Below are 14,871 nucleotides of genomic sequence, written 5' to 3'. Positions count from 1 at the left end.
CCTGTCTATCACCAACTCACTGAGCTTACTCAAAGTCATGTCTATTGAGTCAGTGATGCCATTCAACCATCTCATCCTCTGTCGTCCCCTTCTCCTGTCTTCAATCTTTCCCAGCATCAGGGTCTTTTTCAGTGAGTCAGTTCTTCGCATCAGGTGGCCAAAGTACTGGCACTTCAGCATCAGTCCTTCCAATGAACACCCAGGACTGATCTCCTTTAGGATGGACTGGTTGGATCTCCTTGCAGTTCAAGGGACTCTCAAGACCCTTCTCCAACGCCACAGTTCAAAAGCATTGATTCTTCGGTGCTCAGCACCATCTAATACACCACAGGCTGTACTTACTGGTTGTGTCTCCCTCACTCGACTAGAACTCTCAGGAGGGCAGAGATTCTCAATGTCTTGTTTCCTGCTCTGTTCCTCTCACCCAGCATGGCACCTGGGATGTAGGGGGCACCCACTAAATGTTTCACGTATGAATGACCAAATGACTGACTCCTTCCGTCGATGCCCTAGAACCTCCTTTGGCTACAGTCCTGGGGAACAGGAGGACAGAGACCACCCCCCAGCCCCTACGTGGGAGCTGATGCCACACTCACGGTTCTCGCAGTGGGGGCCCTCCCAGCCACCCTGGCACTCGCAGCGGTAACTCCCGTTGTGCAGGACACAGGTGCCCTCGTTCATGCATGGGCTGGGTTTGCAGAGGTTAACTGGCTGCTTGGCTTCTGCAAGGGAGGACATGTCAGCAGACCCAGCCTGGGTCGGCCCTGCGGACCCTACCCTCACCCAGGACAAAGGTGAGGCCACCAGAGCAGGGTCTTACACGTCACAGTGGCTCTGTGGGCCCTTGAGCCACAGGTGAGCACTACGGGGGCCCCATACTACATGGCCGATCAAAGATCCAGCCTCCATTCAGCTTGCCTGCAGGCAAACAGCCGCTTTCTTTAAGATGGGCTGAGCACACAGCAGCGCTTACTGTTATTATTATTACGGCCACAGGCTTTTTAAAAGGCACAGAGAATGTTCCTGGTAGAAGGCGGCTTGGAGTCAGGCTAGCCTGGCTGTGTCTGTTCCTACCCAGGTCAGTGCCATCCTGGGGTCTTGGTGGATATCCTGACAAATCTCTTCCTTTTAGGTGGGGCGCATACATTAAGTTTGGGGAGAGATGCTTGTCTAAAATTCTCTGCACCTTAAATGGGGACAGTTGTGTGTGCCTCCCGCAGGGTTCCATGTGACTATGGGATTTAGCACAGAGCCCGGCACATGGAGTCCCTGGTAGTTGGGAGGAGCTGCTGTTCCCATAAGGACGTCCATGAAGGCTCTGGCTGAGGTCTGTCCTTTGGAGGTGACCCCGAAGTTGCAGATTCCCCCACTCACCTCTGCACATCCACTCGATGAGTGCATCCTGGTGGTGGCTCAGGTCTGCGTAGGTTGCCACGTGGATCAGGGCATCGCGGGGACCCGCGAGCCTCCACAATGCCTCCCTCAGGACAGGCCCCACACCCACCACCAAGACAGAGACGCCGTTGTCCCTCAGCTTCTGGGCTGGGACAGCCGCGTCCTCCACCCCACTCCCACCCGTGACCACCACCACCGCTTTGGGGACGCCAGGCCGGGCGCCCCCCTGGACTGTCATCACCTTGTCATAGATGTGCAGCAAGGCCGTGCCTGCCGAGCCCACCCCCCCCAGGTAGGGGGCCTGGCTCAGGGCCCGCAGCACTGCAGCGCGGCTGAGGTGGGTGTCCAGCCCGAAGGCTGTCTGGACGCGGCCGCCGTACACCACCAGGCCGATCTGCGTCACGTCGGGGTTCACGTCAAACCGGAGGGCGCAGCTTCTCACGAAGCTCTGCATCTGGGCGAAGTTCTCAGGCCCCACTGAGACCGAGGCGTCCAGCATGAAGACCAGGTCCAGCGACTGGGCCTGGCAGCCTGTAGAACAAGCACAGCGGCCCTCAGTGGGTAGCCGGGGTGGGGCACTGCTCTGGGGTGAGCAGAGCCCAGGTCAGCCAGTCTCCACCGCAGCATCCGGCCTCTACCCTCCCCTGGAAGAAAAGCAGGACGCACGAAGGGGCAGCTGGACCATACTCCTAGCCTCCCCGCTGGCAGCTGGGTGTGGCCATGTGATAGTTCTATCCGATGGGATGTAATGGAAAGTAACTGCAATTTCCAAGTTATGTCCCCAAAAGGAAGCTGCTTGTCTTCCACTTCCCCTCTGCCCTCTTCCTGCTGTCTGAGAAACAGCAGCCCCTGGAGTTAGCAGACAGCTGAACCATCCTGCTGGCCCAGGCCGCTCACCTCTGAACTGTGATGGGAGAGGAAAAAACAACTGCTGTATGTAAGCCATGGGGCTCTGGGGCTCGATCTATGCCTCCAGGTGTCATGCACTGTACGGTAGTGGTGGTTTAGTCGCTAAGTTGTGTCTGATTCTTGTGACCCCATGGACTGTAGCCCACCAGGAATAAAGTATGCAGTAAGAGGATCTGATTCACTGGTTTTTACAAACCAATCTAGCATAAGAAGAGTCCGAGAAACTGTCAAAGCCAAGAGGAGTCTAAGAAGACAGGAAGACAAAAATGTATCCTGGATGGGATCCTTGGAACAGAAAAAAGACATTAGGTAACAACTAAGGAAGTTGGAATAAAGTGCAGACTGTAATAAATAATGACAAACTATGGACAGAGGTTTGTATCGTTGTACCCGAGGCAGTGACCAAAACCATCCCTAAGAAAAAGAAACGCAAGAAGGCAAAATGGTTGTCTGAGGAGGCTTCAGAAATAGCTGAGAAAAGAAGAGAAGCAAAAAGCAAATGAGAAAGAGAAAGATATACCCAACTGAATGCAGAGTTCCAGAGAATAGCAAAGAGAGATAAGAAGGCCTTCTTAAGTAAACAATGCAAAGAAATAAACAGTAGACTGGGAAAGACTAGAGACCTTTTCAAAAATACTGGAGATACCAAGGGAACATTTCATGCAAAGACGGGTACAATAAAGGACAGAAATAGCAAGGAGCTAACAGAAGCAAAGAGATTAAGAAGAGGTGGCAAGAATACACAGAAAAACTGTACAAAAAAGGTCTTAATGACCTGGATAACCACGATGGTGTGGGCATTCACCTAGAGCCAGATATCCTGGTGTGTGAGGTAAAGTGGGCCTTAGGAAGCATTACTACCAATAAAACTAGTGGAAGTGATGGAATTCCAGCTGAGCTATTTCACATCCTAAAAGATGATGCTGTTAAAGTGCTGCACTCAATATAGCAGCAAATTTGGAAAACTCAGTGGCCACAGGACTGGAAAAGGTCAGTTTTCATTCCAATCCCAAAGAAAGGCAATGCAAAGCATATTCAGTTACACTCACTGTACTGTACAGTTGCACTCATTTTGCATGCTAGCAAGGTAATACTCAACATCCTTCAGGCTAGTCTTCAGCTGTACATGAACTGAGAACTTCCAGATGTACAAGCTGGGTTTAGAAAAGGCAGAGGAACCAGATATCAAATTGCCAACATTCGCTGGATCATAGAGAAAGCTGGGGAATTCCAGAAAAACATCTGCTTTACTGACTACACTAAAGCCTTTGACTATGTGGATCACAACAAACTGTGGAAAATTCTTAAAGAGATGGGAATACCAGACCACTCTACCTGCCTGCTGAGAAACCTGTATTCAGGTCAAGAAGCAACAGTTAGAACCAGACATGGAACAACTGACTGGTTCCAAATTGGGAAAGGAGTACACCAAAGCTATATATTGTCACCCTGCTTATTTAACCTATATGCTACTAGAGTACATCATGGGAAATGCCAGGCTGGATGAATCACAAACTGGAATTGCTGGGAGAAATAGCAACAACCTCATATATTCTGATACCACTCTAATGGCAGAAAGCAAAGAGAAACTAAAGAGCCTCCTGATGAGGGTGAAAGAGGAGAGTGAAAAAGCTGGCTTAAAACTCAACAATCAACAAACTAAGATCATGGCACTTCATGGCAAATAGAAGGGGAAAAGTGGAAACAGTGACAGATTTTCTTTTCTTGGATTCCAGCAGACAAGTGACTGCAGCCATGAAATTAAAAGATGCTCCTTGGAAGGAAAGCTATGACAAACCCAGACATCATATTAAAAAGCAGAGATATCACTTTGCCGACAAAGGTCCAGATAATCAAAGCTGCAGTTTTTCCAGTAGTCATGTACAGATGTGTGAGTTGGACCATAAAGAAGGCTAAGCACCAAAGAATTGATGCTTTTGAATTGTGGTGCTGGAGAAGACTCTTGAGAGTCCCTTGGATAGCAAAGTGATCAAACCAATCAACCCTAAAGAAAATGAGTCCTGAATAGTCATTGGAAGGACTGATACTGAAGTTGAAGCTCCAATACTTTGGCCACCTGATGGCAAGAGCCTACTCATTAGAAAAGACATGGATGCTGGGAAAGATCGAAGGCAGGAGGAGAAGTGGGTGACGGAGGATGAGATGGTTGGATGGCATCACCGACTCAATGGACATGAGACTGAGCAAACTCCAGGAGATGGTGAAGGACAGGGAAGCCTGGCGTGCTACAGTCCATGAGGTTGCAAAGGGTTGGACACAACTGAGTGACTGAACAACATCAATGTTGGTTCATTAATTGTGATAACTGTCCCTGGTTAACATCTTACAAGAGGGACACCAGGTATGGAACACAGGTGAACTCTAAAACTATTTTTTTTTAAATCCTCTGGCTGCCAAGGGAAGATAAGACTGGCGGGGCACAGTGGAGGTGGGCAGGCAGAGCCCTGTCCTTCCCCCAGCAGGAGGGAATGTCTCACCACTGGTGAGAGTGACACTTGGGGCTGAGAAGCTGAAATCCACATGCAGCTTCTTTAGAGGAGAAGTCCAGAGCCCTGTGGAGGGTGTGTTTCACCTACTCCTGTCTCTGGACATGGGCCAGGCCCCCACCCCTGACGGGGATATCTACTCCCAGGTTGTATTCTCCAGGGCACCCTCTAGTGGCGGGTCATGGAAATCAACATGGGTCATAGAACAGAATGAAGTCAGAGCACATCTCAGGTAGAAATGACAAGTAGCATTTCATGAAAGGCTTGGCTTGTTCTAGACGTTTATGCCTCTGCAGGCATATGTGTGTACTGGGAATGCATTTCTTTCTTGCCAACAAGAAACTGGGAAGCTGCCATTCTAGAGTTACACTTAGTAGATTGACAGCTCCTTATTAACTATAACAATAAAAATGAATAAACAGCAATACCTACAATTCTGAGTGCACACTCTGAGCTTACTCTGTACTAGTGTGCATCTTGCTTGCCCTACGTAATCCTCATAAAAGCCCCTTAGGAGGTGCTACTATTTGCCGGATTGTGGTGACCAGTAAAATGAGATGGCTAGACAGCATCATAACTCAGGGGACATGAATTTGAGCAAACTCTGGGAGATGGTGGAGGACAGAGGATCCAGGGGGTTGCAAAGAGTCAGACATGACTTAGCGACTGAACGACAGCAAAACTGAGAAGATACTCATCACAAGGCTAGTATATAAAAAAAGCAGGGCTGTGGCTCCAGCCCACATCAGAGACCCTGGTTAAGTCCCTACCGAAAGGTGGAAGGTTCTACACTGGCCAGTTGGCCCCAAGGTCAGCTGAGGCTGGCCCGCAGCTGGCACGGGTGTGGGGTGTTCCCTACCTGGGCGCGGCCTGTTGCAGAGCTTGCCCTGCAGCTTTGGAATCTGGTCGAATAGGTCCTGCGGGCTGGTGTAGGTCAGCACGCGCTCTGGGCCGCCAGTGATCACCTCCAGTTCCGCCCGCACGTCCTCGCTGCCCATGCCCAGCAGGAGCAGCTCCCGGGCCCTCGCGAAGCCCGCCGGGCCGGCCACCTGGTCCTGGGAGCGCGCCTCGGTCATCAGGACCACCGCCCGCCTAGGCCGGTCCAGGCCTGTCCCGGGGGCACTCCCGAAACCGCGCTCCGCCGCCTGCCGCAGGGCCCGGCCCGTCAGGGTGGCGCCGCCGTCGAAGGGCAGGCTGTCGAGGCTCCGGACCAGGTCCGGCACGTCCTGGTACTCGCCCACGGGCACGGCCACGGTCAGCTCCGCGCCGTAGCGGGCCACACCCACGCGCGCCCGGGAGTCTCCGGTCAGCGCCGCCCGCACAAACCGCTTGACGAAGGCCTTGGCCCGCTGGAAGCCCTCCGGGCTGGCGTCCGCTGAGCTGGCCAGTAGGAACAGGACATCCACTCTGCACTTCAGGCTCAGATTCAGAGCTGCCGGGACACAGCCACCATCACCTTAGGGAGCACGTGGGCAACCATCCCACCTGGGATGCCCAACCCCACATGGGGCTGAGCCACCGCCCTCCTAGGAGAGGGATGGAGCCATGACACTGAGGCTCCAAAGGCTAGTGACCAGAGCCCATCACCGACTTAGACAGGGCTCCCCGGCTCCCACCCAGGGTCTCGCTCACTCTCCTCTTTTTCAAAAGAAAAATAGAATCTATACTCTTCCCCCACTATGGTTAGTGCTTCCTGGGTCCTGTTGGAGAAATCTTTGTCTACCCCCAAATCAATAGGCTCCTATGTTTTTCTTCCAGAAACTTCACAACTTTTCTCTCTACACTTCAATCAACGATCCATATGGAATTGATTTTTGTATAACTTTGTGAGGTGGGGGAATCAAGATATACTTTTTCCCAGATAAGTCTCCAATTGACCTAGCACGACAGTTTTTAAAAAGTTATTATTTAACAAGTCCCATCCTCTGTGTCAAGCATTGTGCTGAGCACTTCAGGTACAGAATCTTATTTCAAATTCCCATAACCACAGGGCAGTAAAAGTCAATTATAATCTTCACAGTTTTAAAATCAAGAGGGGTTGAGGCTTCTCATTACTCTTCTGGAAGAGGGGTGAAGGGACACTGCCCAGAACCATGAACCTGATGGGCTGGCTCCAGCCTACAGCTGGGCTCGCTGATGCCCACAGATCAAGCCCTTCTAAAGCTAAGAAGCTAGCGGCCGTGTCGTACCCAAACCTCCACCACCCGGGTTATACCCTGGAGCCCTCCGGGTATCACCTGAGACATAAGCTCAGTGGTGTACCTGAAATGCCGGTGGCACTAACTCCTAGGCCAGTTCCTGCCTAGTGGCTAACGGGGTGGCGGACGAAGAGCAGGGGCCCGGACTCCACTGTTCCCCAAAAACTGGGGTCTCGGATGTCCCGGGCACACGTACCGCAGTTGGCTTCCCCTCCAAAGGCTGGCGGGCAGAGGCAGCGGTACCTGTCTGGTCCTTCTGGAACACACGTGCCTCCATTCTGGCAGGGCTGTGAGTCACAGGGGCCTACCAGAGAGATGCCTGTTAACAGCCTGGCACATCTGCCCAGAGATGGAAGGGCTTTGGCCACCCTGCCCCACCAGGGCCCGGCCCCTTCCTTTCCCGGGATGCACTAGGAAATTGGTCTCAACACCTGTAGCCAAAGACCGAAAAGAACAGCAAATGAGGGCTTAAGGTGCGGGAAATAACAGATACTCAGTGGTGGGCTCAGTTAAGGCTCTGTGTGAAGTATAGGCTCACCGTGGATCTGCCAATGGGATCTGGCTCTGATGCTGGGAGCACATGTTACAGACTGAATTATATCTCCTCTCCCCATTCATATGTTGTCATTCAGTTACCAAGTCATGTCTGACTCTTGCAACCCCATGAACTGCAGCATGCCAGGCTTCCCTGTCCTTCACTATCTCCCAGAGTTTGTTCAAACTCATGTCTGTTGAGTCAATGATGCCATCCATCCATCTCATCCTCTGTCGCCTCCTCCTCCTCCTGCCTGCAATCTTTTCCAGCATCAGGGCCTTTTCCAATGAGTCTGCTCTTAGCATCACATGGCCAAAGTATTGGAGCTTCAGCTCCAGCTGAAGATGGTAAAGGATGGTGAAGTTGAAGAATTTTTAAAACTATGAAGTTTTAAAACTTTAAAACTATGACGATTTATTCATTCAGTCCTTCCAGTGAATATTCATATGTAGGAGTCCAAACCCCCAATACCTTAAAAATGTTAATATATTACTTAGTGGTCACATGATTGTAATTAAAGTGTATGCTTTTGAAAGGTAGGAATTGAGAGAACTTTGGGCACCCAGGCCTGCGGTTCTATCAGCAGGAGTTTCATGGAAACGACTGGGGGTTCATTAACAGCGCCAACAGTGGTCTTTAAATGAGCAGCTATTACGGGGTCAGGTACTGTGAAATTAAAAGATGCTTGCTCCTTGGAAGAAAAGTTATGACCAACCTAGACAGCATATTAAAAAGCAGAGACAGTACTAACAAAGATCCATCTAGTCAAAGCTATGGTTTTTCCAGTAGTCATGTAAGGATGTGACAGTTGGACTATAAAGAAAGCTGAGCGCCGAAGAATTGATGCTTTTGAATTGTGGTGTTGGAGAAGACTCTTGAGAGTCCCTTGGACTGCAAGGAGATCCAACCAGTCCATCCTAAAGGAAGTCAACCCTGAATATTCATTGGAAGGACTGATGCTAAACGTGAAACTCCAATACTTTGGCCACCTAATGCGAAGAACTGACTCCTTGGAAAAGACCCTGATGCTGGGAAAGATTGAAGGAGAAGGGGACAACAGAGGATGAGATGTTGGATGCCATCACTGACGCAATGGACATGAGTTTGAGTAAGCTCTGGGAGTTGGTGATGGACAGGGAAGCCTGGCATGCAGCAGTCCATAGGGTCACAAAGAATCGGACACGACTGAGAGACTGAACTGAACTGAGCTGAAGGTTACACATGCATGATCTCATTTCACTGATACAACCAAATAAAGCAAGTACTATGAACCCCCATGTCACAGACAGGAAGCTGAAACTCAACAAACAGAAGTCACACGCTGAAGGTTAGCTACTTGGAAAGTGGCAGAGCTGGGACTCAAGTTATTCTGGTTTCAAAACCATAAGTCCCTGACCTTTTATTTCTGAGTGGAAACAACCAGACTTTCAGTTCCTGCCAGCTGTCAAAGGCCAGCCACCTTGGAACTTTAAAACAAGATGCCCAGCGGGTCACCTAACCCCAGGTAAGAAGTACCCTCCTGCCTGCACACAAGCCTCTGGCTCTTCAGGGGCCGGGTACCTGACCTCATCAGAAGCAGCAAATCCACACAAGCACCGATGCCAAGACAACCAACCTCCATGGCTCCTGCATCTGTGAGATGCTCTAGACCCCAGAGTGATGAGTAGGGAGGGCCCAATGGGGAGCCAGGCCGAATGATCTTAACGGGGTTGATGAGTCCTCCTGTTTGCTGGGGACTTTGTAGCTGATGAAGCACGTGGGTGGACATCATCTACTGAATCTTCCCTAGGAGTCCATGTATGGTACCCTCTACCATCCAGAGTAGGGAGATGGGGAGTCCAGACATGGGGCAAATATTGCCCTCATTTTAGAGAGGAAGAAAGTAAGGCTCAGGTATCTTGCTCTGGGTTTGGTGCTAGATATGAGATTTTCTGTTTGCAAAGTTAGGGGGTCAGTGCGTGCCCTGCTCTGCCTCTTGTCAATGCAGAGTCCCGGTTAAGGAAGTAATTCCAAAGCTTCACTCCATTCTCAGTGAAAAGATACCACTGAATAAGGGAAGCCTTGAGGATCACACGAGCATGTTGCTCTGCCTCTGCAATGCCCATGCCTCTGCCCTGGAGCTGGGTCCAACCCTACTCAGTGCCCCAGGAGTACAAATGCCCCTTTGGGAGCCAGCCTCGTCCCAGGGCCAGAAAGAACAGGAGAATCAAAGAGGCAGACTGTACCTGGGCAGGTGGTCCTGTAGCAGGTGGTGGGGTGGGTGAAGAACACTCTCTTCCAGCTACGACCCAAGACATCAAACGGTACAGATCAGAGGTTTAACAGGAAAGGTTATTTAAAACACTTAAGAGCTGATGTAAGATGCCATGCAGAAGTGACTCAAGAAACCTGTTTTTTTCCCCTGATTCCACCCCAACTTTTGTCTGTACACGGAGTAGGAAATGTTTTAAACTAATCAAAGACAATTAAAAAAAAAAGAAGATAATGTAAGCTGGCTATCCTGTCAGAAGTTGGACATGTCTGTGTTCAATACTCTGAGCTATGTGAACAGCTTTCTATTATAAACTACTTTCTGGGGCCAGCACAGTGAGTTGGGGGGCAGGAAATACTGGGATTAGGCAACTGGATTCTGGCTGTGTGACCCCAGGCAAGTTTCTTTCCTTCTCTGGTCCTCAGTCCCCGCTTCTGTGTAGTAACCTATTGGGTAGTTTTCAACTGTGTTCCTTGGAGCCTCAGTGCAGAGGGAATGGGGCTGTTCACAGCTCCCCCAGTGCCACAGCCCTGCCCCCAACCCAAATGTGCTTTTTCTGGTCTGCAGGACAATTGTCCATACAAGCCTCTATTGTAGCTCAGGAGGATGTGCAAACCACTGGCTAGTCTCAGTGGCCCCTGAGGCCTGTTTGGTTGCCAACCTTCAGACAACACAAGGCACCATTCCTGCGCTGGCTTCCATGCTCCATCCGTCCCCGTCGTTACATCAAGTCTTTGGCTACTTGAAGAGACAGTAACCTCTTTCAGATGGAGAAGAGGGCTCAGAGGGCTGAATTAAGGGGCCCAAAGTCACACACTTATCAAAACACAGCAGAGCTGGGATCTGAACTCCGTCTTGGACTCCAAAGCCCATGCATGTTGCCCTCTGGGCCTCCCCGCCCCAGCTCTCCTGAATCTGCGGGGTCACATGCCAGCGAAGGCAAGAGGGAGTCCTTGTCCCTCAGGTAGGAAGCCCTCCCGTTGCCTGGCAGCAGCTCCACAGTGGCCTCATCTCAGGAGATTCTCTCAGGGCCTTGGCAATAAAGTTCTCTAAAACTTTCCCAAGAAGGCTTCTCCCAGTGAAATCCCACTCCAGTGTTGCCCAGCTGAGGGGTGGCTAATAGGGCTCACCGCTAGGGCAGGAGCTTACCCGAGGCAAAACATCCACTTGGGATAAAAGCCAAGTCAATTCTGAACTCAAGGGGTTGCTGAAGTCAAACTCTGCCAAGCCACCAGCTCATTAAAGAGAACTCTTCTTCCCTTCTGTGTCTACTCCCAGTGACAACCTCATAAAACCACACATCCAAGCCCAGAAAGTTCCACGGGCCCTGCCCTCCCTACCCAGCCCAGCACTGGGAGCCCGTGCTACGGGGCAGACATTGTCTACAGGCCTTTGCCTGGACCTGTACTCAGCTTGCCGCCCACCCCACCACCTGCCACCTCCCTCCGCTCTGGACTCAAGATGCCACATTCTCTGTCTTCCCTGCCTACTATAATTAAAAGCGCTACCCTACCCCAACCACCTAGTTACCCCACTCTGTCTCCCCCACCCCGCATTCTTTCCCCAGTAGGCACTTGGCATCATCTAAGAGTTCCTCTAGCTATTTACTTTGTTCACCGCTGCCTCTTGCTCATGGGGGCTGATTTGTTTCTGAGATGCTCATACAGATTCCCCAGGACCTGGGCCAGTGCTGAGAGCTCAGGAGGGCCTCCGTGAAGATCTCCTGAATGAAGGGATTGGTGAAAAACCTACTATATGCATTACTCTAGAAGCCTTGATGTATTAACTCCTGCATGCTCAGACAAATCCTCTGAGAGAAAGCTCACACACAGCAACAAAGACCCAGTGCAGCCATAAATAAATAAAACTATATATATATATAAAGACTTTATAATTTTATATGTATGTGTATATATATATATAAAGACTGTTCAAGCGGCCCCTTCTCCACGATGTGCGAGAAGGAATCAAGCCCCATTCCAGCACGTGGGAGGCTCTCTCTGGACCAAGAGCACTGGGGGCAGTGACTGTGTCCGCCTCCTTGTCACACACTGTCCGGCTCACAGGGGCACTTAAACATGTTCACCAGAGAACAAAGAACTATCTCCATTCACTTGAAAGCTCAGGTTCAGAAGAGAGTCTCTAATGGCCTATGACAGGGCCCCAGGCCTCACTTCCTCTGATCCATGTCAGGGGAATGGCTCTTCCCTGCCGGGGCGGCGTTTGGACTCGGCATCGGCCCAGCATGGCCCTTGCAGCTTCTCAGCTGTTCCATCTCATTGCCGTGTACATGCTCTGATCTCATCGCAGAGGCCAGGCCAAGGGGCAAGATGCAGCTGGTTCGAACGCTACCCTGGCTCCCTAGAAAGGAGGGGTGGGCCGGATCACAAATTGCTAACCAGGGGCCATACTGGAGGTGATCCAGATAAAGTGCCGAGGGACAGTCTGGGGAGTCTGCAGGGCAGTGGCTGACAGCTGGGCAGTGGGTGCTCTCGAATACCTGAGCTCCTGTGCTGAAGAATCCAGACTCCCCCATGGCATCTACAACTGGAGTTCATGCAAGGATCTTATTTAAGCCTCTTGGTTTGCTCAGCCCCCATAAAGGTGGAAACTGGTGCTCAGAGGAACCAAGTTACCAGACCACTAACCCACGTCCAAACCACTGCCCTATCCAACCAGTTTTTGGCTGACCCGCCAGCCTTCCAGAATGGCTGTGACCTGCCCCGCTCACTCACCCTGGGTGCCTGGCTGGTGGGTCTACAAGACTCTGATGCTGAGTACGTGCGTCCCTGCCTGTGTCCCTGAAACCCTGTCCCTGGCTCCCTCCCTGGTCTCCTCCGATCCCCATCACAGGCTCCACAGCCAAGGCTCCAGAAAGCTGTTCTCCCCGCAGCCCGTGAGGCCGTGGCCAACCCTGCCCAGGTCGAGCCCTTGGGCTCGGACTCCAAACCGTGAGGACAAACCTGGAGAAGGGACAGCGGGCAGCCAGCACAGCGTCAGCGCTCCGAGATCCTCTCCAGCATGGGGCGAGGCCAGCAAGCTCCCTGACCGTCTCCAGCGTCTTGCGCTCACAGGGGTGAGGCTGGACCTTGCAGTCTGTGTCCACCATGTATGCCCAAGACAGGGAAGACAGAGTTAAGCATCATTCCCTGGGGTCCCACCCACCCCTGCCCTCACAGAGCACACAGCAGAGGGCCAGCCAGTCTCTGAGCATCTCCTCTGCACAGGCCCCTCCCCGCACAGCTCTTCCATCCTGTGCACACGTGTACCTTTCATTCTACGTACGTCACTCCAGCTCCCGGATGGACCCTGACAAAGCTGACTACGCATACAGGGATCTCACCCCCAGATGAAGCCTCCCTGTGCTGACAGTGTGGGGAGCTGGCTCCTTCCTCCTCCCAAGCAGTGGACAGGCACAGGGGACCCCCCCATATCTGGGTCCCAAGCCCTGAGCCTCTCAATCCCTCAAAGACAATCTCAGGATTCCCAGCCAAAACCCCCACAGGGCCTGACACGGGGAGGCTGAACAAAGCCGAGTGTCCCAGGGCCGAAGCTGCTAGGTACTGTCCCTCTTCTGCCGCTTCCCTGGGGAGCCTCCTGTGTCCTGACCTCTGGCCTTGGGGAACCCTCCCCACCCTGGCATCCCACTTCCATATGGGCAAGGCCACTCCTTCCCAGCTGGGAGGCCCTTACTCACCTGGAGAGGCGGTGGTGCAGATGGCGGAGCCGCTGAGGGTGCTGAAGAGGCCGTTGGCGGCGTCCTCCACCTGCTCGGCCATCAGTACGTGCCGCTCCCGTGGCTCGCTGGCCAGCGAGTGCAGCTCCCCCCACCTGAGTCCCGGCCCCAGCAGAGAAGTCAGAACAGCTCGTCGCCCCGCGCTCACCCACCTCCTGCCCACCCATCTCCTAGACCCTGGGCTCTGTGTGGACAGCACCACCACCCACCGAGGCAGGAGCCACCTAGCTGCAACCTCGTCCATCTAGGATGCAGGGAAGGTCTAGATGTGAACCACAGAAAGACTGAGGATGCTGAGCTGTGGGTAGTAATGTGTGCATGCTCTGGCAACCCACCAATTTCCTCAGAGGAGAGCCTCCCACTCGAACTGTCAGCTCTTGTTTGAGACTCGGTCCTAACAGATCTAGTCATCTGGTTTTATAACTTATAGCTGATGAGAAAAATTTAACCAGAAAGGAAATGAAGGCAAGTGGTTCGTGGTTCTAGGTGATGCCAAGAGAAGCACACACAGGAACAACTAGTAATAGAAAAAAAAAAAAATCCTGACGATTATAAACCACAGCCATAAGAACTCAGAGGCCAGCAATGTGAGGCCATGTAGACGTGGGAATTGGCATAGTTTAACAACCAGAGGGCACTGTTAGTGCCCGGAACAGAAATGATAGGTGGGATGATGACCTTAGTGCATGAAGAATGGTTCAAGGATGTTGAAAAAACCTGTTTTTAAGAAGACAAGGCAGTCAGTAACACACTTAGAATCTTGCCCATCAAAAAAATTCATCAAAATAGACCAAGGCTTGGCAATACAGCAAAACCTTCATGGATCTCTAAACCGCCTCAAGTAAAACTCTGATTCTCCTCTGAAGGCACGGAAAACAGCCGTTTCATCCAGTACCTAGGACAGCGCCTGGCACAAAGGAGGGGCTTCTTAGTTCTAGACTCACAGTAGCTTTGAGTGGGCAGCTCTGCCAGGCCCCATCCTTAGCTCTCCCAGCCCCCAAAGAGACCTTCTTAAAAGCTCCCTGGGTAATCCAGATACTCAGCCAGAGTTGAGAATCCTCAGAGAATGGGTTTTAAATACACTAAAGGCGGGTGGGGATGGAAGAGTTTGAGCAGCATCAATCTTTAATCTCTCTACAGAGGTTTTCAGACTTTGGTGGTATCAGAATCACTGAGGACCAGAAAAAGCAGAGACCGAGGCTCCTCGCCCCAGAGTTTTGGATTCCATGAGGTGCGGCCCGAGTGCGTGGGTTTCTAACAAGCTCTAGATGCTGCTGATGCTGCTGGTCCAAGGAACACACCTGGAGAACCCCCAGTCAACAGTGTACCGGCCTTCTACT

At 51.7% G+C, this 14,871-nt stretch overlaps 1 protein-coding gene across 6 annotated transcripts in view; it reads right to left on the bottom strand.

The window, feature by feature from the left end:
• VWA2 (von Willebrand factor A domain containing 2) overlaps window positions 1-14,871 on the bottom strand; it is a 49,762-nt gene that overhangs the window by 2,376 nt on the left and 32,515 nt on the right. For all 6 annotated transcript variants that reach the window (XM_061162726.1, XM_061162724.1, XM_061162725.1 and 3 more), the window contains 7 exons: window positions 13,493-13,626; window positions 12,759-12,891; window positions 9,770-9,825; window positions 7,206-7,313; window positions 5,671-6,243; window positions 1,375-1,926; window positions 597-722 (listed from right to left, as the gene is read on the bottom strand). In XM_061162726.1, coding sequence (XP_061018709.1) covers window positions 597-722; window positions 1,375-1,926; window positions 5,671-6,243; window positions 7,206-7,313; window positions 9,770-9,825; window positions 12,759-12,891; window positions 13,493-13,626 — 1,682 coding nt within the window. The remainder of the gene's footprint in view (window positions 1-596; window positions 723-1,374; window positions 1,927-5,670; window positions 6,244-7,205; window positions 7,314-9,769; window positions 9,826-12,758; window positions 12,892-13,492; window positions 13,627-14,871) is intronic.

This window comes from Dama dama, chromosome 15 (assembly GCF_033118175.1).
Source record: "Dama dama isolate Ldn47 chromosome 15, ASM3311817v1, whole genome shotgun sequence".
NCBI lineage: Eukaryota > Metazoa > Chordata > Mammalia > Artiodactyla > Cervidae > Dama > Dama dama.
The sequence above is the reverse complement of the archived record's forward strand: the minus strand, read 5'-3'. Positions and strand labels throughout refer to the sequence as shown.